The 27,760-nt window shown below is 35.0% G+C and overlaps 1 protein-coding gene across 3 annotated transcripts in view; it reads right to left on the reverse strand.

Moving 5' to 3' along the window:
• Positions 1–27,760, reverse strand: part of NOX4 (NADPH oxidase 4) — a 214,223-nt gene that overhangs the window by 155,158 nt on the left and 31,305 nt on the right. For all 3 annotated transcript variants that reach the window (XR_010113373.1, XM_034933513.3, XM_063608227.1), the window contains exons 3-7: positions 19,427–19,537; positions 17,076–17,160; positions 11,771–11,868; positions 8,346–8,373; positions 501–573 (exon numbers count right to left, since the gene is read on the reverse strand). Coding sequence is in view for 2 of the 3 variants with exons in the window: in XM_034933513.3 (XP_034789404.3) it covers positions 501–573; positions 8,346–8,373; positions 11,771–11,868; positions 17,076–17,160; positions 19,427–19,537 (395 nt within the window). In the remaining variant the exon portion in view is untranslated. The remainder of the gene's footprint in view (positions 1–500; positions 574–8,345; positions 8,374–11,770; positions 11,869–17,075; positions 17,161–19,426; positions 19,538–27,760) is intronic.

Here is a 27,760-nt window from a genome sequence, read left to right on the forward strand (position 1 = left end):
GCACATGTATACATATGTAACAAACCTGCACATTTTGCACATGTACCCTAGAACTTAAAGTATAATAATAAAAAAATAAATAAAATAAAATAAAATCACAATGTTAAATCTTAAAAATAATGAAATAATAAAATAAAATAATTTTAAGTCACATATTCCTAGGAATGTCTAAGGTCCCCATATGTACACATTGATTTCAATCCCGTGTCCCATAGAGATACACTATCCTTCAAAAGATACTCAAATTCTGAAGAACTCTAATTCTTTTGATCATCAAATGCAGTCTCCATACACTATTTCTTACCAATCCAGAAAATTTGCTAATAAAAGAGAACTTTCAGAAACAAGAAGTCATGTATAGAAACAGCTATACTTCACTCTTACTTACCCAGAATAGTCCATTAACCAGGACACTACAATGGTTAAACATTTTGATTACTAAAGACTTTTTCTAAATAACCTGACAGATACACATCAAAATAATTGACTCTGACACTTACCTTATTGCATATGTAGAGGCTGTGATCATGAGGAATAGCACCACCACCATGCAGACCCCTGTCAGGCCAGGAACTATAAAAATGTATACAAGTAGGTTTTTACTTAAATCATAGTGAGAAAAAAATACAAAAAATGATTACATTAGAATCCGAAATACTGTGCTGTTCTGTGGGAAGCCTAATTCAAATCCCACATCTACATGTATGTTCTGCCTCAAACAAGCCCTTTACTTTTTTATTTTTTTAATTAATTTTTGATTGACAGATAATAATTACACATAGTTATGGAGTACATAGTGATGTTTCCATACATATAAAGTAAAAGTGATCAGATCAGAGTAATTAGCATATCCATCCATCATCTCAAACATTTATTATTACTTTGTGTTGGGAACATTCAATATCCTTCTTCTAGCTATTTGAAAGCATATAATACATTATTGCTTACTATAGTCATTCTACAGTGGTACAGAACACCAGAACTTATTAAAATCAGTACAGTTTCAAAGTCGTTTAGACCAATCAGGATCTTTTATCTATTTTACAGAATATTCCATTTTTTTAAATTCCCAAATATTCTACTCAGAATGGCAAATAGGTACTTACTTCTAAAAGTATACACTAAACATCAGTAATTAATGCAACAGGACAGGGTTAACTTTCAGCACTCTTTCTGTTTTGGTTTTAAACACCATAGTACTAAATCTCCCTCATGCTCTCCTTCCTCTTATGAAACTAAGCAGTGCCTTCAGTTTCAATTTCAATTAACTGCTTTTAGGCTTCACTAACTAGAATAATTTTAAACAAAAAATAAAGCCTAAAGTGTTTTCAAAAATCACAAAACACAGAACAAAAATTGGAGATTTCTAGAATAAACTACAATGTTGATGTTTTAAAAATACTTGCAGACATATTTCTCCTTAGTATGAAAAATATGTTGAAATCAAGTGCCTCAGATATGGCATAACATTTGTTTTTTTAAAATAAGAAAATGTGCAAATATATTGTCAAAATTATAATGGCAGGATAGATTGCTACAAATCCAACATTAGCACATATAGCATGTCCAAAATGAATAGCTAACTGAAAAACAATATCCTAAACAGCTAAAGTGTCAATGGTTTCCTTTAGTGTTGTATTATTACAAAATTAAATATCCTGTCAATAAGTTACATTTGTTTACTCTCACAAGCAACAGTAAGTCCTGAATATCCCATCTGAGATAATCTTAAATCAGACTACAAAGAAAAGCTATTGGGACAATTCCATCTGGAAAAGTGACATTCCTCTGCTTCTTTCCTTGTCAAGAAAACTACTATGAAATAGAAGGGCTGTCATGGACTATGAGCCACCAGCAGAAGCAGACACCTTGTGTAAAAGGTAAGAGCAACACAGGTGTGTATCATTAGGATTCCAGAGTTAGAATCACTGGAAAATAACAACATTCGAAATCTCAGTACAGTAGAAACAAATTTCACTTATAAAGCACCATATGAAAAATAAGAGAATTAGTCTACGGGTTCTCAGCACTTGAGTACTCGCACCTCTTCACTTTCCCAGTAGACAGTTTTAGAAGCCTATCAAAAGGTGCCCTTCCCTAATGTACCTAATCCAAATAATTTCTTCTCTATGCTTCCTTCCTAGAGGAAGAGTACTTCCTTTTTCATGATTTTTCCATTTCCTACAGTGAGTGCTTACTTCCCAGTTGTAAGAGATGAGCAAGATAACTAGCCTAGTTCACTCTAAAGAACTAGCAGCATGAAAAATACACTATTTTGGAAAAATAGCATGCCTGCAAAGTAACCCAGCCATTGCACTTCCAAGTGTTCACCCAAAAGAAACAAACATATATCCATGCAAAGACTTGTTTAAGAATGTTCATAGCTACTTATTTTTAACAGTCAAAGTCTATAAACGACTCTGATATTCATCAACAGATTGATGGATAAACAATTGTGGTACTTATCTGTACCTGGAAAATTAATCAGCAAGAAAAAAAAAGTGTTGATAGATAAGCAACAATATACATGAATCACAAAATTGTTAGACTGAATAAAAGAAGCTAAACCACTCCAGTCCTGAAAAAGTACAAATTCTATGATTCCTTGTATATAACATTCCAGAAAATTCACACTATTCTTCAGTGATAGAAAGCAGATCAGTTGCTAGGAGGGGTAGAGGGCAAGATGCATTATAAAAGAGCACAAAAATCTTCTGTGATAATAAAAATATTTATCATCTAACTTTTGATGATGGTTCCACTATTGTGTATGTATGTGTATATATGTATGTATCAAAACCAATCAAATTGTATACATGTGTATAATTAGTGTACTTCAATTATAATTTCATAAATTTGAGAGAAAAAAGAAGAGGTCAGTCTCACTGTTTTCAAGTATTAAAAAAGAAAACCTTTATTTGTCCAAGTAAATAACTAAATGATAGAATCCCAGATGGCTACATAGTGTGAAATTATAGTTAGAGGGGCCTTTCGAATATTTTAATGGGCCTTTATTAGTGTTCTTCTATGTCTGCATACAGTTTCCTATATAGTTTTGAACATGCCAAGATTAGTCATGGGATGTCTGCAAATTACTTCATCGAAAGAACACCTGGAAAAACGGAGTATGTTTAGAATAGAGCCACAATTTCCAAAGTGTATTATTTGAAAATTAATTCCTTGAAATATTAGTTTCTATTACTAAAAATACTATAACCATTCCTTAAAAAGTCACAGGGTACATTAATGTATAAAAGTCTCTGAGAAGTATTAAATTCAAGAAACCTGATTAAACTTAAACATTTTCTTAAACTTATTAGATCAGAGTATTGCTTTTAGGTCAGAACATGAAAACATATTGGAAAGACTTAGAGGAAGTAAAATAGTTTACTTCAGTCATTTGAGGATAAAGTAGAAGGGCCAGACGACCCAGCCAATGATGTATATGGTCTGGGATTATACTCTTGTTACTGTCCCTTAGACAAAACTCCAATCTCACTGAATGTCATCTGCAAACTAAGGAGAATAAATCTGAAGATTTTCCATGTTCCTTCAGATTTATAAAGTTATCTCTTTTATCTAAAGAATTTGTTTTTCCTTCTTATTTCTCAAAAGTAAAAAAGACCAAAGTGTACAATTAATAAAGTAATAGATTTCAGATCAATGAAGAAGAACTTACAATTAGCAAGGGCAGAAAAGCATACTATAATCAGAGTGATCAAAAAGTCAGGGGTAACTACCTTAAGAAGCCCACTGGAAGCAAACAAGCGGAGGCTGGCTAACCTGTTATCTGGGATATTACAAGAAGATCTATGCATCAAATAAAAGAGTTAAACAAATGACTTTTATTCATTCAGTGAACAGTTTGTAGGCATATACAGTGTACTGTTAGATGTTAAATACTAGAGATAAAATAAATTCTGCTCTACAAAAATTCCCAGTCCACTAGCGGAGACAGACAAATTAAGCAGGAAATTGCAACACAGGGCATTAAGTGCTGTAAAGAGAGCTAAGCACTGAGTGCTTTCAGGGCACATCAAAGGGCACCCTAAGCTAGCCTTGGTTGACAGCTCAGCTAAATCCCAATATATTAGCCTTATTACAACACATTCCAAGAGTCTGAAAACACCGGCTGGAAATCACTGGGCTAGTCTAATCTCACTGGGCAAAGTTGCTTGTCCAAGTGAAGTACCTTGATTCTCCCGTGAATTTTTTTAGTCCTTCAAGTTAGGAAGCCAAACCTATACTTGTTTCCTTAGCAAAATACATGTTTACATGTTTATTCTTATGGCTTTATATTTATGCATATTAAATTTATTAATTAGTAGCTTTTAAAATGAATAATTGCATGACATTGTAATTTCTAGATGAACCTGAGAGATTATTTTCATCCATACCCAGATGTGGTCAGAAATATACCATTATCTATTCATTATCCTATTTTCCTAACATAATTGGAAACATAATTATATTTGTTTCTGAGGGTTTTTAAAATTAAAGTTAGATATTATCCATTTTATTCTCACCATAAAAGCTACTACCAAATTTGGAGATATATAGTAAGCATTTTTAAATGAACATTTAAATAATTCAATCTATTAATCTTACCTTAGAAATCCTTAATTGGAATGTTTATAACATTTCTTATGTAGTAAGTTTAGCCACTATATTTTATGTCACTTGTATAACCAAAGACTTTATTTTTTACAAGACAATCTTAATTTGTCAATACTAGATTCCATTGAAAAAAATTCCAACACACAGAGATAGAAGACTCTATGTAACATTAAACAAACAAAAATCCATGAAATCTATTAACTAATAAAAATATTCCTTATCAGCTGGGCGCAGTGGCTCACGCCTGTAATCTGAGCACTTTGGGAGGCTGAGGCGAGCGGATCATGAGGTCAAGAGTTCAAGACCAGCCTGGCCAACATAGTGAAACTCCATCTCTACTAAAAAAAAAAATACAAAAAACTTAGCCGGGCGTGGTGACGGGTACCTGTAATTCCAGCTGCTTGGGAGGCTGAGGCAATGTTTCCTAGATGCTGTGCCTGAGAACATTCAGAGATGGCTGTGGAATAGTTTTAGTCAACATTAGTGATACAAAGTTGGATTAAGTTCATTGATAGAAAAAGGTGTCTTTCATGCCATTACCATCCTTAGACTACTTTGCACTGTCACCTGCTAGTCTTCAGTGGGGACAAACAGATGCCTTAGGAGCTCCAGACTCATGCTTAGGGAGTCCTGTGTCTGAGCCCAGTTCCAGACTGATGACCTGGGAAGTGGATGCCTCCTGCTGGCCAGCACAGTATTTCTTTTCTTGAAATGATGTGAGAATGGGCCATCAAAATGGTGCTAATTTGCTGAATTGGGTGAGTCAAATTGTTTTTATTGCCAGAGGCCATAAAAAAATGTTTACCTAGGACCCTGTATACTCTAGAAGCAGCCCTTCCCAACCCAAGAGAAGCTCACCTACAAGTGGAAAAGACAGTATATGTAAGGAAATAAACTATTCTACAACACAGTATTTTTACAGTCATCCTTCAATATCCATGCAATTGGTTCCAGGACCCCTCACAGATACCAAAGTTTGAGAATGCTCAAGTATTTATACATAACCTGTGCACATCCTCTCACATACTTTAAATTATCTCTCAGTTACTTACAATAAATACCTAATACAAAAGGCAGGCAGTAGCGAGACGGTATGCTCAAGAGTGTGATGAGATGTTCAGTAGTGACAGGACAGCAGCTCCCAAAGTACCTGGGAAGGTTAGTAAAACACTTTGCCAAGTCTTTCCCAGAGACACACTTAGGTAGACCCAGGAAATTTGTGTTAAGTGTCTTCTCTACTAAGTCCAACACCACTCATGGGGACCTCTGGGAAAGGACATAGGATGATAGGGTTGCATGCTAGGTAGTGAGATTACCTGCTTATAAGAAGTATTAGCTATTAGTATAATAATATTAGTATTATTAGTATATTAGTATAACATAGTAATATATTATTACTATATATAATAATATATATACTATATATAAAATATTTTGAGATGTTAAACTTGCTTATATGTAGTATATATTATAATTATATTATATTATATATTATATATATTTATATATTATATATTATATATTATATATAGCATATATTATATATTATATATATTATATATATAATATATAGCATATATTATATATATAATATATATATAATATATATTATATATATTATATATATTATATATATTATATATAGCATATATTATATATTATATATTATATATAGCATATATATTATATACTATATATACTATATATTACACACTATAATAATATACTATATATAATATATACTATATATTATATACTATATATAATACTATATATAATATATATTATATACTATATATAATACTATATATAATATATATTATATACTATATATTATTATATTATTATATCATATATAGTATATATAATATAATAATATATAGTGTATAATATATAATATATAACATATTATATATTACATATAATAAATTATATATTATTTTATATATAATATAATAATATATAATATATAATTATATATTATATATTAGTAATATAATATTAGTAATATTAGTATAATAATAATAGTGCTAATAGTAACACTACTACTAAAATAATACTAATGGTATAATAATATTAGTGCCTTAATGTGATATCTTAGTCACGTAACAAATCTCTTTGTGTCTTTGTAAACTAAACTTTTCAAAGCATTTTAAAGGTTCCAAGGCTTCAATTAAACTTTATGTTTTAGAAAATAATATTAAACAAAGCTTTTGTTTCTCTCTCTTAAATGAATTCACTGTAAACCAAAAAATACATTGGTTCATACGTAAGGTTTTCTTTTTCTGTACTTTTTGTTCTCATCCAATTCTTCAGGCCTAAATGAAAACATGTTTTCAATAAGCAAAGTTGAAAGCAAAACTAAATTGTGTTCCTAAAGAGAAAACTGTGAAATACTTTGCAAATGGCAAGTATTATAAATCTGTAGACAAAAGTAAAATGTATCTTATAAATCTAAATATATAGCTGTGACATGGATGGGGAAAGCACTAGAATTATTGTGACGTTTCATCATAAAATTGATTCAAAAGAAAAATAATGCATTTGCCAGGGTAATGTGCCTCAGTCCCATGTGCAATTCAAATACTTAATTGGGTATTACACCCAACAATTTATGATAGAGCATCTCAACTATGCAATCATCCTTGTCCCTGAAATATGTGCTAAAAATTTCCCAAATGCATCTTTATTCTTTCATCTTTATAAATCTAAGGTTGGGAAAAAGAAGACTTTTAGCAAAAATTGTTTAACATGAGGGGAAATTTTGAGATGTTCAAACGTGCTTTAACAAATTAATAGTCTAGACTGAGATTTCATGGACAATAAGCTTGAAAAGGAAAAATAAATTACAAATGAAATAGGAGACACATTTCAAAGAAATAACTTATTTTAATGACTGTTTCTCCTCTTTGTTGTATATTTTAAGATTAAAAAAAGTTGCGCTAAATTACTGAATTATAAGAACTCCATGGATACCCACAGTGCTTGGTGTTCCTTTCCAATACATTGAGGGCAGGAGACTGTTAAACATGCATTATCTCCTACAGCACTTGCCACAGCAGCAGGCACAAAGCAGGCCCTCAATAAGAATGCGGTTACATTGTTTTGATTGGAAGAATATACGACAGTGAAATGTATTTGCTTATTTTTACTCTCCATTTATTCACACCCCAATGTTTGCATTGTCTCTGTTCTCATTGCAACCTTATCCTTTAACTCCAAATATTTATTCTTACATGCAAATTGTCTGTATGTTATATTTGTAACATATATCTAATTGTTGTGTAATTTGATAATGCTTATTTTATTTATTTTTTTATTATTATTTATATTATTATTTATATTTTATTATTATTATTTTTTTATTTTTATTTTTTAGATGGAGTCTTACTCTGTCACGCCCAGGCTGGAGTGCAGTGGCGCGATCTCAGCTCACTGCAATTTCTGCCTCCTGGGTTCAAGTGATTCTCCTGCCTCAGCCTCCTAAGTAGCTGGGATTACAGGCACTTGCCACCCACCATGCCTGGCTAATTTTTTGTATTTTTAGTAGAGATGGGGTTTCATCATGTTGATCAGGCTGGTTTCGAGCTCCTGACCTCAGGTGACCCGCCCGCCTCGGCCTCCCAAAGTGCTGGGATTACAGGCATGAGCCACTGCGCCCAGTCCGATAATGCCTACTTTTAAAGATGTTCCTAAACCTAAAGAAAAGGCTAAGAATAACAACTTACCAGTTGTGAAGAGAAGTTTTCTAGGATCCTGAGAAAAAGAAAAAAAAATGATTAAAAACTAAAGCACTGATGATATATAATTCTATAAAGAGTATGCAGGATCTACAAACCACATACTTGTCATGTAAAATACTGTTCATCCAATGGAAGTGAGAAAGACTCGATTAAGTTTCATAACATTTTCACAATGCTAGAGGAGATTACAACAAGTAAAAACCCAATTCAGAGAAATCTATCCATCTGAGGCAAAATACTGGATGACTCAAAAGGCCCAGAAATTATTCTTAATGGTTACCTACAAGCTGGTGGCACTGGTTTTAAGCCCATCTTTGACCATTTTGAAACTCAATATCTTAGCCATGATGTTAAAGTATTATTATATAGTCTGTCTACCAAAACTGTGAAACTGCATCACAAGATGTGAAGACAGAATTAAAAACCAATAAAATATGTAGGGGATTTGCACATTGTAAGCTCAGTACGAAGAAGACTAATTGAGAGCTTCCTGTGTTTCAAATATAGTGAAAAGTGGTGAGGATACTCAAATAAAGACCAGTTTCTGCTACTTAGAAATATGAAACATTAATATTGCTATAATATTGTATGATTTCCTTTAAACTACATCTCTTATGCTCTAATGGTTATAGTCAGCACCCTTCTACCTTCTGGAAAACCAATCCCCACTAGATTTGTGGATTTATTTTTTATCCCCGTGGTGCTTAATATTTCACAAGCTTTTGAATTTCTTTCTGTGTGCCTCCATTGAATCTGGGGTCAGGCCAGACTATGTACTAAGAAGGAAACAATTGATATAGTGTCATCTGGGGGTCTTTGAATAAGGACCACTTGCTTAGGAATAGCTCCTCACCTGGCTTAATTCAATTGACTTCTATTCCAACTATTAGAAACATGGCTATAGGGTGATCTAAGGAAACTGAATATATAAACAACCCATAAAAATATCATATGGGCTGAACAAAGTGGTAAGAATAGAAATGTGAATAAATACCTAAGAAAACCCAGAAGATGGAACAATTAATATTGCTAGAGAAAGAAAATGAAACATGAGAGTGAGAGATGTTTTCACAGTGGCAAGATGAGGCAGATTTAGCCGGGCTATCAAGGAAGTGCAGCAGTCACAAGCTGGAGGGTGAGTCCTTGCATGCAGAGTAAAAGCATAAAAGAGGAACAATAGGGTATATTGGCACAAAACCATCTTTTTCAAAAGTGCTTCACAAAATAACATATGTGTTGATTATACATATATATATTTATAATCAATATATAAATATATCAATATATAAAATATAATCTATATATAATAGATATGCCATATATTTATTTACGTAATATTTAAATACATAAGTATATATACACTTATTTTCATCTACATCTAATGCATGGCCTTGTACCTATTAGATGCTAAATACATATTTATTAAAAAGAGAGAAAAAAGCATAAAGAGAGACATGAAAGAAGGAATACAAGAAGAAATAAAGGCAGGGGAAATACTAACTTAAAACATTGAGTTGCCATTTTCATCCCTTAGATTGGGAAAAAAAAAACAGAGATGAGTTGTAGAAATAGGCATTCTAATATTAGTTAGAAGTGTGAAAACAGGAGAAGACTTTTTAAAAAGGAATTTGGCACTGTCCATCAAAACTAAAAATGTGCAACCTTTTAAACCAAAATTCTACAACTACAAATCTGTGTAGAAGAGGACAAAGAAATACATTCACTGGAGTGTGGTTCAGAACAAAACCCTAGAATCAATCTAAATGTCTGAATAAGAAAAAGACTAAAAATAAATTATGGCATAGTCATATGGAGAGAATGAGATAGATTAAGATATGTTGATACAATAAGCTATAAAAGTATATTTATGGAAACAAGTAAATTGCCAAGGAATATATACCATAAAATGCCACTCAAAATATCAGAAAAAAACATAATAAACTGTGGCTTGTTTTGGAGGAGAAGCTTTCACTTTTAACTTTATTTACTTGAGAGTTTTAAAATATTTTATATTGAGCATGTATAACTTTTCAAAGAAAATAAATTTAATAACTGAAAATTTTGAAATCACTAAAAATATTGGAACTTAAGCAAAAATTTATTCCATTAAAATGAGAAAACCATTAAAGTTATTAAAGACATGAATTCTGAAAAGAGAAGAAAAAAAGGAAAAGAGAAACAAAGGAAATGTTGGAACAGGGGCAGGAAACAAGTAGCTAGTGATTTGAGCAGAGGGCAGCAGGAGAAAGGGAAGCAGGTGGAAGTGAGATGGGCAGAAGTGGAGGCTGGGTCTGAAATTACATGTGAAGAGCTGTCAATGGCCTGCTAAGGAGCGGGAATTTTTCAGTGGTTCTCAGTGCTGGATGCACTCTACAAGCCTGGTAAACTTTTACAAATTATCAATGCCTGCCTCCCATCCAAGACCAATTAGATCATGTTGGTATTTTTTAAAATACCAATAGAGACAAGGGCTATATCAAAAGTTGCTGGCTATTTTGGTTTTGTGATTTGTTTCTGAATTTGTTGTTACTTTTTCCTCAGGTTTGTTTTGAGAGGGAGGTCAAACACATGAACACAACAGTATTAAACCTAGAAAACTCTGGTGATATGTGGAGGGCAAAAAGGAGTGGGGAAGATGGGAAAAAAAGTTAATAAGTCACTACCAAACTTAGTCTGCAGAACAGGAAAATGGGGGGGGGGATGCTGATTTAAATGGGACAGAACAGTTTGTTTTTGATGTAGTCTTGGCATTGTGAAGCAAAGGCAGCCTGAGGACTGTATAAAAGCATCAACCAACAGAGACCTAACTGGCTCATCAGGCTCTGGCCTGCACCTTGCAAATATAATTTCATTTCATGGATGGCTTCACATGGAGAAAAGCACTCTATGTCAGATATTGCCTGCTACAGAATTGAATTCAACATCACTTAATTCGAGGAATGTTTTTAAATGAATGAATCATGAAAACTCACTACCATTTTTTAAGTCAAATAAATTGATTTGTCCAGGATTCACAAAAAATCAATCTACTTTTCTTCCCTTTTCCCCAAAACCCAGTATGTGAATTATAAAGTATTTTTACCCTGTAACGGCACTGTCAACACTCTCAGCTGAATGATAGGAATTAGACAAAAGCTGCTGGGAGTCAGAGGCAGACCTGAGTGGCAACCATCTGAACATTGCAGTATAAAAAGTAGACATTCTACCAACTCTCACTTTCAGCAGGAGACACTATGAAATAGTAATTACTTATATTTTCTACTGAAAAGGAATAAAGCTCAACTTGACAACTGCATTTTAAAAGCACTCAAAAGGAGCAGTAAGGTACAAATTTTCAGGGAAAAATCACAGACCCTCATTAGTCATCTCATGACAAGTGAAAGAAAAATGGGAAGACAGAGACCACCCACCTCATCTCGGTATCTTGCTGCATTCAGTTCAACAAAATCTTCATTGTAATTCACTGAGAAGTTGAGGGCATTCACCAGATGGGCAGCCACATGCACGCCTACAGAATTACACCAGGGGCAAGTTAGTGGGATTTTCATATATGCTCTATGTCAAGGACTCAGTTCTTCCTCTCCCTAGGTAAATACAGGGCCAAACTTTGACAGCTATGTGGACAATGAAATATTACATTGAAAGGTGAAGTTTTAAAGACACAAAAAACTGAACTATAGACAGTTTACCAAATTTTCAAAGGCTGTAATGAAACAACCCTAGTAAGTCAGGGATAAGAGAAACACACACACACACACACACACACACACACACACACACATCCTCCCCCTAACACACACACACACACACACATCCTCCCCCTAACACACACACACATAAATATGCATCTAATGATATGAGTATTTATTTACTTGAGCACCTCCCTGATATTTTAGGTATTCCACATCTTTCACCTCTTCCATAGTTCCAAATCTGCTATTAATATATATCTTGCATACTTCCCTACCCCATAAGGTAAATTATAGGCCACTGAAAGACTTTCAACTAGTAGAAATTTTTCACAATCCACAGATTTAAATCATAATATTCTTAACCCAACAGAAAAAGTGTTGGGAATCACTTCATGGGGCAAAATTCAGGAAAACAATAATCACAATAAACAAAGGGCTCGACTGACTTAGAGCTCACATAAATAATAGCAGTGTTAGGAAATTACTAGAGATGTGAAGATTAACTCATTTTGGCAAAGCTAGGGTAATAAAAATTATTTTGAGGAGGTTGGGTAAGGAAGGAGAAATTGAGATGTGCACGGGCCCATCACACCTTCCCCCTTGCTCAAGCTTTGCTTGTAGGCAAAATAAGGTGTGAATTAACACCACATTTTAATGTATTGAAAATACAACAGGTAACTCACTGGTGATCTTGGCCATATTATTTGCCTTTCAGGGGCCTTAATTTACTTCTCTGTAAAATGATGGTGACAGAAACAAAAGGCTTAATGAGATAAGTGATCTGAAATTGCTTAGTAAACCATTATAGTTCACAATATGTGTAGTGCAGTGGTTCAAAAGAAGACATAGCCTGGAATCTAGAAAACTCTATAAATTCCCACAACCCATAATGTAAGATGTAGAGGGCTTAGAGTTCTAAGGTACTCACACACACACACAAAAATAATAATGAAAGTGAGAGAGGATTAGAATGCTAAAATGCCTGAAAGTTATTTAAAGGATTTATAAGGTCCTTCAAGTAATCAAATTAGAAGTAGGGGAAGAGTCAGGACTTACTATGAAGTTACAGTAATCAAGAATGTATGGTATTAGCAAAAGAAAAGACAAATAGATTAATGGAACAGAATAGAGAGCCCAGAAATCCGCCCACATTAATACAGTCAATTGATCTTTGGCAAAAGAGCAAAAGCCATGCAAAGAAGAAAATGCCTTTGTCACAAATGGACCTGAAACAAGGAAGCATTCACATTTAAATAAATAAATCTAGTCGTAGACTTTACACCCTTCACAAAAATTAACTGAAAATGAATCAGAGACCCAAATGTAAAATGCAAAACCATAAAACTCCTCAAAGGATACACGGGAAAGTCTATATGAGCTTGGGTTTGGTGTTGGCTTTTTAGATACAATGTCAGAGACATGATCCATGAAAGAAAGAATTAATAAGCTGGCCTTCATTAAAATTAAAATTTCAGCTCTGCAAAAGACGTTGTGAACACCATGAGAAGATAAGCCACAGACTGGGAAAAAGCATTTGCAAAAGACATATCGATAAAGGATTATTATCAAAATATACAAAGAACACTTAAAATTCAATAACGAGAAAACAAACAACCCAATTAAAAAAAATGTGCCAAACATCTCAATAGATACCTCACCAAAGAAGATATACAGATGGCAAACAAGCACGAAAAGATGATCCACATTATATAACATCAGAGAAATGCAAATTAAAATGACAAGTTACCACTACGTACCTATTAGAATGACCAAAATCCAGAATACTGACAACATCAAATATTGGTGAGATTGCACAGCAACAGAAACTGTCATTCATTGCAGGTGGGGGATGCAAAAAATGGTACAGCCATATTGGAAGTGAGTTTGGTGGTTTCTTAAAAACTACACATACTCTTACCACATGATCTCGCACTCATACTCTTGGATATTTACCCAAAGGAACTAAAAATGTATGCCCACACAAAAACAGGCACATTAATGTTTACAGCAGCTTTATTCATTATTGTCAAAATCTGGAAGCAACCAACATGTCTTTCAATAGGTGAATAGATAAAAAACAACTGTGGTACATCCAGATAAGGGAATATTACTTACCACTATAAAAAGATGAACTCTCAAGCCATGAAAAGACACAAAGGAAACTTAAATTCATATTACTAAGTGAAAGAAGCCAATCTGAAAAGACTACATATAGCATGATTCCAACTACATTACATTCTAGAAAAGGCAGAATTATGGAGACTGTAAACACAAATCAGTGGTGGTCTGGCGTTAGTGGGAAAGCAAAGATAAATAGGCAGAGCGCAGAGGATTTTTAGGGCAATGAACTATTCTGCATGATACAGTAATGGTGGGTACAGGTCATTACACATTTGTGCAAACCCATAGAATGTATAGCATCAAGTGTGAACCCTGATGTAAAGCATGGACTTTAGGTTATAATGATATGTCAATTAATGTAAATTTATCAATTGTAAAAAATTGTACCACTCTGGCAGGGGATGTTGATAATGGGGGAGGCTATACATGCATGAGGACAAATGATATACAAAAATTCTCTATATCTTCCTCTCAATTTTGCTGTGGACATAAATCTGCCCCACAGAAAAATAGTCTTTAAAAATTTTTAAGAGAAAAAAAAATGGACAGGAAGCTAAAATGAGTTAAATAACAAGCAAGGACAAGTTTCCAAAGTAGTAAAACAAAGGGGGTCTAGGTGTGACACAACTATGGCACAGGTATAAAATACTATTTACACAAAACTCTCTGTGTCATATAGCTTCATCAATACCCAAATGTATAGTAAAATAATCCTTTGATATTAAATTAGAAGCTTATATATTAACTACATACTCTATGGCTAAAAAATGCAAAGTCATCTATAGAAGAATTACTATTCTTTCTGAATTTCTCTGAAAAAAAAGTTGTAGGTAACAGCTATAGAAAATACATAATCAAGGGATATATTCACCTTTTTAAAGGACCTCTTAGGTCAAAAGAATTCAGGGCTTCTAATTTTAGGCAGCAAGGAAGCAGCTAAACCAAGCACTTTACATAGATTTTCTCATTTGATTCTCAAAACATAACAATGTGGTAGATAGAGTCATCCCTATTTTACAGACAAGAAAACTGAAGTTAAAGAAGGGTAATGTAGCCAAAGTCAGACGACTAGTGACTGGCAGAATGCAAACCCTCTGGAACACAAGTTCATGCTAGCTCAGTTGCTTGGTTGCTCTCCAGTTGAACCAGAATACTTGGACATGATTATAGTTTAGAACAAATTGAGTCACGAATATGCTGGTTTCCTGATCCTCCTCCATTTCTGACCTTTCACTCTCCCTCTCCCTAATCTATCTCTAACCCTTAGTACACCCTTGGTCCTTATCTCATCCTCACTGAACTGCTAATCCTATCCCTGAGCCTCTCCCCATCTAACACCTGCAGAGGTGGGACTACCAATTGGAAGACATTCAGAGATAAAACAATGAAGTTACCCATTTCGACAATGCTTGGCAATTTTTTACCAAGTTAAAAGTAAAATAATTTCTTGGCAATAGCTGTATCAAAACATTCATTAGTCAAAATGGCCCTGCTATCAAAACAGCTATGTCATCAAATAATGGCCAGGTGAAAATACCAGGTGCTATGCCACTGGAATAATTAACCCTTGCAACTGTAAATTAGAATTACTAATTCTATCCTAAAAATTTCTATTCATTTTCTCATTTTAGTCTTAAATCTATGAGGTAAGTCCTGCTGTCAATCCATTTTACAGTTAAAAACAACAACAACAACAACAGCAAATTGAGGATCAGAGAGGTAACATCACACATTAAAACAGAAGGGCAACTGAGGATAGAACCTACACATGGACTCCTCGGAATCCATGTACTTCATCACTATGTTTCTTACTTTCTGTTCCAAAAATTTGAAAAGTATCATCTAAAAGCTCAGGATCAAAATGTATTTTAAAAAGGCTTATAATAGCACAAAGATCATTGCTTTATTTCTTAATTTGGAAAAGAGCAAGATAAAGCTTCAGAAATTTTGACATTGGTTTTTCTACCAAATATTAATATCAAAGAAATATTGATCACATATAATTCGGGATGGAATCCTAATCTACTAATGAGTATTTCACATTGTAATTTTCATTCATTTGGCCAGGTACAGTGGCACCCGCCTATAATCACAGAGCTTTGGGAGGCTGAGGCAAGCAAATTGCTTGAGCTCAGAAGTTCGAGATCAGCCTGGGCAACATGGTGAAAGCCCATCTCTACAAAAGAATACAAAAACTAGCCAGGCATGGTGGCACACGCCTGTAGTCCCAGCTACTTGGGAGGCTGAGGTGGGAGGATGGCTTAAGCCTGGGAAGTAGAGGTTGCAGTTAGCCAAGATTGTACCGCTGCACTCCAGCCTGGGCAACAGTGCCAGGCCCTGTTTCAAAAAAATAAAAAATAAAATGTTCATGCATTTAAACTCATATCACATCATCACTTTCAGAGCTTGAAAACTTTTAGTCTGTTTCTTCCAGTATTTCTTACTGGAATGAAATTACTTACTTTCAAGAAATAGTCATTATCAGCTTGGGGGCCAACTTTTGGATATCATAATGTAAAAATCACAAGACAAATCCATTTTCTGTAGTTCCCTGTAGACAACCGTTTTTAAAAACATGGAAAAGAACTACTAAGCTATTTAATAAGAAAATCTTAAGTTGCTGACAGCAGATAATGTACAGAACAATAAAATCACACATTTTCCATGTGTAATTTTACGTGTGGTTTAAAAACACAAACCACACGACAATCTTACATTGTTCACCATTAATGACATTATATGTTAATATATCTGCAGGCAATTACCCCAAATTGTCATCAGTGGTTGTTCTGGAAGAATAAGATTAGGGAAAACTTTCTCTGATCATTCTGTGTATGTCTGGAATGTTTACATTTAAATGTGTAATTCTAACAAATTATTTAATATCTTGTGGCTTTCTCACCTGAGAAAATACAGATAGTAACACCACAGGTAATATGGAATGTTCTGCTTTTATCCAACAATCTCCTGGTTCTCCTGCTTGGAACCTAAACAAAAATCATTTAATATGGTAAAAATAATGCAACAAATGTGATAAAAGTTTTTCAGTATAGCATTGTTCATTATGTCAAAATTTTTAAAATATGGTGGAAGCCTATTAATCAAAAATCGGTGAGATGAATTATGATCTATCTAGTTAATGGGACACCTAAACCATTAAAAAATATATGTGAGAAGTCCATATTATTGATATAGAAAGATGTTCAAGACACATTGTTAGGTTAAAAAAAAAAGTTACAAAAAAACTACACTGTGATCTTATATTGATCAACACTAATGGCATTAGATGTTAATGTATCTGCAGGCACTTACCACAAATTGTCATCAGTGGTTGTTCTGGCAGAATAAGATTAGGGTAAACTTTCTCTGATCATTTTGCATATTTCTGGAATGTTTAAGTTTTAAAATATATATGATTTCCTTTTACAGTCAAAAAATAAGATTATTTTAAAATGAAGCAATCTCATCTATAGTTTGAAATGCCTGTTTGATCTTATAACAAAATAAAATGTCAAGCACCTCTGAATCACTGTTTCACACTCGGGGCAAATCTTTAAGAATGATTAAATACTGAGAGACTTAGGTGGGAACTTTTTATTCCCTGCCACTTATCTTCTCTTTCTCCAAGCCAAACCAATAGCCAACCACAGGGATCAAAACCTAGCAGTTTAAATGGTAGGCAACCTAGAGAGAGTTATTTTCACAGATTACTGCATTAAAAGGAAAGAGTTTCTAAATATAATTACGTAGAAAGGGTTGAGAAGTTTTCCTAGAGTAAATCTGCACACATTAAATTCATAGAACATCAAAGTGATCTCAAGTTAACAACTCCTTTTAAAATATCAATATCTATCCAGCGGTGCTTTGCTTAGTGAATCTTAGGGAAGAAGAATCAACACGCACACACACAGTCACACATATACACAAAAATAGTCAAAGACAAAAAAGAATTTTTGTTGATTAACAGAATGACTAAGTGTTTTTCTGTTTGCTTACATACTTCATTTTACAACACTGCATATAATACATGACATCACTATTTTTATTATTATTATTATACTTTAAGTTTTAGGGTACATGTGCACAATGTGCAGGTTAGTTACATATGTATACATGTGCCATGCTGGTGTGCTGCACCCATTAACTCGTCATTTAGCATTAGGTATATCTCCTAATGCTATCCCTCCCCCCTCCCCCTGACATTACTATTTAATCAAGACATATTTCTCTGCACACGTATGTTTATTGTGGCACTATTCACAATAGTAAAGACTTGGAACCAACCCAAATGTCCAACAATGATAGACTGGATTAAGAAAATGTGGCACATATATGTGGAATACTATGCAGCCATAAAAAGGATGAGTTCATGTCCTTTGTAGGGACATGGATGAAGCTGGAAACCATCATTCTCAGCAAACTATCACAAGGACAGAAAACCAAACACCACATGTCCTCACTCATAGGTGGGAAATGAACAATGAGAACACTTGGACACAGGATGGGGAACATCACACACCAGGGCCTGTTGTGGGGTGGGGGGAGGGGGGAGGGATAGCATTAGGAGATATACCTAATGTTAAATGACGAGTTAATGGGTACAGCACACCAACATGGCACATGTATACATATGTAACAAACCTGCATGTTGTGCACATGTACCCTAGAACTTAAAGTATAATAAAAAAAGACATGTTTCTCAAGCCTATTACACACTTCAAAGTGAGTATATGTGTTAAGCAGAGATAAGTTGTTGCCAACACCAGCAATCATTTCATGTATTGCTCAGAATCTAAAGGACTCTAGTTTGCTCACCTGGATTTAGCTAAGTGAAAATACAGAATCTCAATGAGACAAGACATAATGGAAAGAACTCAAATTAGGATTGACTTTAGCTCTGTCATTCCCTAGTCTCGAAGTTACTCAAAGCCTCTATGCCTGAGGTTTCTTGTGTGTGAAATGAAACTAACAATACCTGATTGTAGAATCCCTGTAAGAATTTTCCAGCATGTATGTGAAACACTAAGCATAGTGCTGGAAATCCCTGTTAATAATATTACTATTATCCTCTGCCCTTATCTGGTATTGTAGAATAACTCACAGATCATCTTGGCAGGTGACATGTCTTTTACCATCATCTTACAAGAAATCACTCCAGCCAAAAGTCAGACTATGAAAAGTAAACAAACTAACATGTGACTGTTACATTTGATTTTTATGCTGGAATTTGAAAGTAGGACTGTTTTTTCTTACCTTCTGTGATCCTCGGAGGTAAGCCAAGAGTGTTCGGCACATGGGTAAAAGGATAAGGCTGCAGTTGAGGTTAAGAACAGATGCTGAGGCTCTGCTTAGACACAATCCTAGCTGAACAAATAAGGCAAGGTCAGCACACAGTTAAGGACAGTAGTAAAGCCCTGTCCTGGCTCTAGAAGCTACAGGTCTCACCCTATTGCTCTTTTAAGAATCATGCCAAATACCAGCTCCTTCAAGAGTCTTGAATAGTCTTCCCTTTTCCTCTCACTAAAACCCCCTTTGAACGACTTCTTTCTGTTCTGCACTGCCACAAAACTTAGTACTCCTCTCATTAATGCTAATGTTACAATCACCTGAAAACACTGTTTCCAAAGAAACTCCATTTCTTGTTCTGCCCCTACCCCATTGTTCTGGCTGTTAAGAGCCTTAAGAGTTTCTGTATATACTGCACCTCCACATTTATGTGGTGTTGGACCCTTTATTCACTGATAAGGTCACAGTTTTAAATGACATTTTTCTCGTGTGTTCTCTCTCTCTGGAACACTCTCAGTCTCCACACAACCCACCCATTTACACACCACAGCTTTTGTGCAAGCTCTGCTTATCACTAACTCTACTCATCTTTCTGGTCACATAGTAAGCACGACTCTTCTAGAGTTCTTCCCTGATCGGAAACTAGGAGAGAACCCACTGGTATACAAGCATTCATTGCTTTCTGTACTTCCCTGATTATGTCTCTAACCTCCTTTCTAATGTTTTTTAAAATTTTTATTTTATTTTTAATTGACAAATAATAATTGTATATATGTATGGGTACAATATGATGTTTTAATACATGTATGCATCATGAAATGACCAAATCAAGCTATTTTACATATCCATCCCCCAAAACACTTATCATTTCTTTGTGGTAAATATATTTATTTATATTTATTTTTTAATTTTTTTGAGGCAGGGTCTCACTTTTTCTCCCAGGCTGAGTGCAGTGGTACCATCAGGGCTCACTGCAGCCCCTTCCTCCTAGGTTCAAGCTATCCTCCTGCCTCAGCCTTCTGAGTAGCTAGGACTACAGATGCATGCCATGTGGTGAGAATATTTAAAATCCACGTTTAGTCAGGCATGGTGTAATGCACCCGCAGTTCCAGTTACTCTGAAGACTGGCGCAGGAGAATTGCTTGAACCCAGGAGCTTGAGGCTGCAGTGAGTCATGTTCATGCCACTGGAGTACAGCCTGGGTGAAAGAGCGAGACTCTGTCTCAAAAAATAAAAAATTAAAATTAAAATACACTCTTAGCTATTTTGAAAAATACAATACACACTATTATTAACTATAGTCACCCTGTTGTGCAAAAACAGGCCTATTTCCAGGCCTATTACTAGGCCTATTTCTTCTAACCGAAACTTTGTACACTCTGTCCACTCCCATCCCCATGCTCTGGTAACCAGCATTCTACTCTCTACTTCTATGATTTCAACTCTTTTAGATTCAAAATGTAAGTGAGATCATACAGTATTTGTCTTTCTGTGCCTGGCTTATTTCACTTAGCATAACATCCTCTAGATAATCCATGTTGTTGAAAATGACCAATCTTAAATAAGACAGTGCCTTGAAAAACTGAGATTCATATATTTGACTCTGTCTTAGGAGGAGGATATATCCATTCTTTTGAGAACCATTTTCATTTGGTGATAGCTAACTTAAAGCATTATCTTCATATGTTCACACTGAAAACATTATGCTCATACTAAAACAAATGAAGAATATAACGGAATAAAAATGCAGAGATGTTAGCAAAACACACCTATCTCTTACTATTAGCCACACATAGTTTGGATCAATTTACACTTATTAATACACTAAACCTCTTTCTGCAACCCTAGGAAGTAATTAACGATATTGTCTTCCTTCTTAAAAAATAAAGAATATTGAGTCACAGTGAAGTTAAGAATTTACCCAACATAAGATAAACAGAAAGTTGTGGAGCCAGAATTCAAACCCAGATATTCTGGCTCCAGCATTTATACTATTAACCCCCACTTTATCGTGCTGCTAAATTGCCTTTAAAAAGAAAATGTCCAGAAGGCACATATTAGGTAATAAACATTTTGTTGAATGACTTGATGAATGAACAAACATTTGAGGTAAGTGGTTTCAGACAACCACCCTAGATAAGACTTCCCTCCTAGTAACCCTCTCCAGCCCCAAAAAGGTTATTGTTATTGTTCTTTTATCATTAAAGAAAGCCCAGGTATAAATATTTGAGAAGTACTAGACAAGGTCACAGCCTCATACACATTAAGGATTGCCTACACAGTGTGATTAGGATGGGATTCCTAGCATAATTATTCTGTTACTTCCATTTAGTGTGTGACATGTTACCTTGCATTTTTTATGTTTTAACCTTTTTCTCTAAGTAAATGTTAAACCCCTCAAGACCAGGGTAAATATTTCTAAAATGTTTTAATATTACCCTACATTATTATTTTAATTATCTGTTTATCAATCACTTTTGAATATATTTTTAATGTAATCATCAGATCTACTCTGACAAGCTGAGTAGATGTTATTATTGCCATGTTGGAGATGAAGAGCTGTTACAAAATAATAATAATTAGGTCCACAAGAAATCCTGAATTCAATGACTTTGGGTAGTGTCTGAACATTGACATTTTTGAAAGCTTTCCAGATGATTCTAATATGCCACCTGGGTTGAACACCACTACCTAAGACTATTTAGCCAACTGTACTGTTTACAAGTTATGAAACAATGACAACCATTAAATTATAATAAGTAAGTGTAATTGCATATTTCCAAACTTACTGGCCAAATGTAGCTTTAAAAATAGCATTTTTTATATTAAAAATACAAAAGTAAATAGTCTGGGCATAAATAAAAAGCAAAGCAAGAACAATAAAGATCTCATCTACAGAAAGCTGACATAGTAAGGTACAACTAAGAGGTTTACCATCTTTTTATCATCCAGTACAGAACAGTCGCTAGGCTAAGTGTTTTTAATGAATCACTGAAAATATTTTCAAAAACCTTGTAAAGTAAGAACTATTATACTCAATTTAAAGATGACTTGTATAAGGATCTTAGAAGCTGTTTACCTTGTCAAAAGTCAAACTAGTTGAAAAGGAATTCTGTACCCTGGAATCTATGACTCTTTTCATCTCAGGGTTAAAACTAAGGCAAAAAATGTACTGAAGGATATGGAAGGATAAATATTAAATTGAGAGACATGAGAAAAGCCTACTCCAATGGCTCCTATAGGCCATATACATTATGCTTAGCTGCCAGTAAAGTATGTTAGTTAAACACAGGTCTTGCGTTTCATCTTCCATCAAGCATGACTACGTTAGTTTATTACTTAGTCATGAGTTACCCCTATAGTCCTAGCCAGCACCATTTCCTCTTTAGTTGGTATATGAATTAATGTGTTGGTGTCTTATAATACCTCAAACTTTTCTGACTTTCTATGCATTACCTTGATTCTTATATATTATCACAAGGACATTCCATGGAGAAGCAGAAACCCCAAAGGCACCTCATTTCTCCTTATAACTGCCTCTCAACTCTAGGATCTGGCTTACTCCTCCTTTCTACTCTTTTCCTGCACCCAGGTACTAAGTTTTTCAAAAGCAGGATCCTTTTTTTACAGCTATGTATCCTCAGCCCTAACACAGTGGTAGTTTTCAGTAAATCTTTGTTGAATTGAGCTGAATTTTTAAACACAGGTACCATGCTCTGATAAGCATTTTATTTGGTTACAACTCTCAAGTTTGTTCAAATATTTACAATCTTTGTGGTTATTTTATTCACAAAGCTTGTATGTCCACCAATAACTTTAAATTGCACAGCTTGCAGTATCATGGAAAATATTATGAAGTGGTCACTGAAAACTCCCCACTGTTATCAAGAAGATGAAGTCATATATATATATATATACATGAAACAAAAAGCAGGCACTTCAAGAAAATTCCTAGTTACATTATTCTTACTCCCATAATCTGTAGGCAACTCTATCCATCAAATTTGGTAATCAATAAATCTTGAGTGAATACACATATGGGAGCTAAAAAAAAGAAATTGAACTCATAGAGACAGAGAATAGGCTGAGAAGAGTAGTGGGAGGTGAGGAGATGAAGAGGCAATGGTTAACAGGTACATGAACACGGTACCCATTAAAAGGAATAATATCTATTGTTTGATAGCACGATAAGGCAACTATAGTTAACAATAATTTACTGTATATTCCAAAATAACTAAAAGAGTGGAATTACAATTTTTCCAACATAAAGAAATGATAAATGGTTGAGGTGATAGATATCCCAGCTACTTTTATTACACATTGCATGTTTGTATCAAAATATCATGTGTATTTTATACATATATACAATTACTATAATAATTAAAAATTAAAATTGTTTAAGAAGGTAAATCTAAGCAAGCTTCAAAAAGAAGTCTTGTGTGAATAAATGAATGGATGAATAGAAATAAATAATAAGTACATTTAGAATACATATATTTTGACAAATATAAATGCACAAATATTTCTATTAACAGATTTTGAAAAGACTAAAGATTTAGTCTAAAAAGAAAGTAGGACAAGATCCAAGATGGCTGACTAGATACAGCCAGGAGGAACATCTCACACTGAGAGACAGGGACATGGGGAAGACTAGCAAACTCTGAGCAGATCTTCAGCAGGAAAGCATTGAGAGTGGATGCAGTGAGGACACAGACAGTGGGCTGAACTTGGGGAGGAAGCTGGGAGCCCTGTAGGGGGTTGCTGAGCACTGGGGCTCGTTCCTGGACCCCAGCAACTCCTGCGGAATGAGCTAAGCAGATGAGGAGTGGTCTGTCCTCACCAGGAATCCCCAAAAATCCGAGCAACAAGACAGCCCATGACTCCCACGGACACTTGAGCTGGCAGAGAGAGTTGGCAGAGAGGTGGAAGAAACAGGATTCCAGCCTGTGCAGAGCCCACAGGGTTTGGCACAGGAACAGCTGCAGTGGAGTATGGCTAGGGTGCCCATCCCCAAAGACTCTCCATGGCCTTCTAAGTGACGTCAGCCTTTGAGAGACTGTTGGACCTGGACAGAACATGGTGGTGTTGCAAATGGGATGGGACCAGTTCAAATTGCACATCCTCTGTCTGCTGGCCTCTCCTGGGTACAGCCTGGCTATATGTACCTGCTTGAAGCACAGCCTCTGATGGCCAACCAAGTTGCTTCCCAGGGGTTATCATCATAGCTCCTTCACTGGAAGACTGTGTCTGTTTGTTGAAGAGCTCCAGTGGACCAGCCCCTGACGATGCACACTAGCCAACCTGCAGCCTTGACCCGCTACAGTCTCCCTCTCCCCATGTGGGCAGACCTCACCTCCCTTACCCAGCCAGTACGTGTGTGTGAATGCATCCCACTGTGTCACCACAGATGATGCAAACAGAGCTAACTGTCCAAACCCTTGCTGATGCAGGAGTGCCCTGTTACACTGCCATCAACAGCACAAATGCATACATGGACGCTGGCAACACTGCCTTTGCCACCGCCCTGCACCAGCCACACTGCCACTGCCATAGGCATGAGCATACACAGGACCACTTCAGGCTCACTCCCACCAGTGCGCCACCCAAGCCAACAGGAGTAAACCCTGCCAGCACCAGCTTTGTAGAGTTGTGGCCAGTAGACTGGGACACCTCAGCCCCCCGAGTGAATCAGATTCCTAACCTCAAAGGGCCAGAGACCGAAGCTGAGGGCCTAGCACAGCCATCCAGAGTTAACAGGCAGTCCAGGAGTGCTAAGCTGATCCTTGGCCCCCTAAAACCTTCCAGAAATAAAGTCAGTCTACTGAACCTACCTCAAACCACAACCAAACTTCCAAAGGCATCAAAGAAATTCAAATTGTAAAAAACTCCATCCAAAGAACAGTAACTTCAAAGACTAAAGGAACATCAGTCCACCAACAATGTTCAAGCTGAGAGCCAAATCCAGATCATAATCCCATTCACAATATCCACAAAAATAATAAAATACCTAGAAATACAAATAACCAGGTAAGTAAAAGACCTCTGTAAGAGAATTACAAAACACTGCTGAAAGAAATCAGAAATAACACAAACAAATGAAAAAAAATTCCATGTTCATAAATGGGAAGAATCATTATAGTTAAAATGGCCATACTGGCCAAAGCAATTTACAGATTCAATACCATTCCTATCAAACTATCAATGCGAGTCATCACAGAATTAGAAAAAACTATTTTAAATTCATATGGAACCAAAAAAGAACCCAAATAGCCAAAGCAATACCAAGCAAAAAGAACAAAGCTGGAGGCCTCACATTACATGACTTCAAATTATACTACAAGACTACAATAACAATATAAATGGTGCTAGGATAACTGGCTAGCCATTTGCAAAAGATTTAATCTGGACCCCTTCCTTAAAGCAATACAAAAATCAACTCAAGATGAATGAAAGACTTAAATATAAAGCAATATAAAAATTAATTCAAGATGAATGAAAGACTTAATGTAAAACCTAAAACTACAAAAAGCCTGGAAGATAACCTGGTAAAAATATCATTCGGGACATAGACCTTGGCAAAGATTTCATGATGAAGACAACAAAAGCAATTACAACAAAACCAAAAATGGACAAATAAGATCTAATTAAACTAAGTAGCTTCTGTACAACAAAAGAAACTACAACAGATAACTTACAGAATGGATGAAAATATTTGAAAACCATGCATATGACAAAGACCTAGTACACAGATTCTGTGAGAAACTTAAACAAATTAACAAGCAAAAAACAAACAATCTCATTAAAAATTGGGATAAGAACATCAAAAGACACTTTTCCAAAGAAGACATACAGGTGGCCAACAAGCATATGAAAACAATATTCAACATCACTAATTATTAGAGAAATGCAAATCAAAACCACAGTGAAATACCATCTCACACCAGTCAGAATGGCTATAATTAAAAAGTTAAAAAATAACAGATTCCGGGAAGGTTGCAGAGAAAAGGGAACACTTACATGCTGTTCATGGGAATGTGAATTAGATCAGCCCCTGTGGAAAATAGTTTTGCAATTTCTCAACAAACTTAAAACCAAACTTTCATTTTATCCAGCAATCCCATGATTGAATATATACCCAAAGGGATATAAATCATTCTACCATAAACACACATGCACACATACATTCATCAAAGCACTATCCACAAGAGCAAAGACATGGAATCAACCTAAATGCTCATTAATGACAGACTGGATAAAGAAAATATGGTGTATACATATACCATGGAATACTGCACAGCCATAAAAAGAAACAAGATCATGTCCTTTGCAAGAAATATGAATGGGCTGGAGATGATTATCCTAAAACAGAAAACCAAATACCGAGAACATGCTCTCACTTAAAAATTGAGAGCTAAACACTAAGTAGACAGGAATGTAAAGAATGGAACAACAGACACAGGGGTCTACTTGAGGGTAGAGGGTGGGAGGAGCATGACATTCAACAAACTATGTGGTACTATGCTTATTACTTGGGTGAAAAGAATAATCTGTACACTAAATCCCCATGAAACACAATTTATCCCTATAGTAAACCTGCACATGTACCACTGATCCTAAAATAAAACTTTAAAAAAAATCTCAGGATACAAAATCAATGTGTAAAAATCACAAGCATTCTTATACACCAATAACAGACAAAAAGCGAGCCAAATCATGAGTGAACTCCCATTCACAGTTGCTTCAAAGAGAATAAAATACCTAGGAATCCAACTTACAAGGGATGTGAAGGACCTCTTCAAGGAGAACTACAAACCACTGCTCAATGAAAGAAAAGAGGACACAAACAAATGGAAGAACATTCCATGCTCATGGGTAGGAAGAATCAATATCGTGAAAATGGCTATACTGCCCAAGGTAATTTACAGATTCACTGCCATCCCCACCGAGCTACCAATGACTCTTCACAGAATTCGAAAAAACTACTTTAAAGTTCATATGGAACCAAAAAAGAGCCCACATTGCCAAGTCAATCCTAAGCCAAAAGAACAAAGCTGGACGCATCACGCTACCTGACTTCAAACTATACTGCAAAGCTACAGTAACCAAAACAGCATGGTACTGCTACCAAAACAGAGATATAGACCAACGGAACAGAACAGAGCCCTCAGAAATAATACCACACATCTACAACCATCTGATCTTTGACAAACCTGACAAAAACAAGAAATGGAGAAAGGATTCCCTGTTTAATAAATGGTGCTGGGAAAACGGGCTAGCCATATGTAGAAAGCTGAAACTGGA

Source organism: Pan paniscus, chromosome 9 (assembly GCF_029289425.2).
Source record: "Pan paniscus chromosome 9, NHGRI_mPanPan1-v2.0_pri, whole genome shotgun sequence".
Classification (NCBI taxonomy): Eukaryota; Metazoa; Chordata; class Mammalia; order Primates; family Hominidae; genus Pan; species Pan paniscus.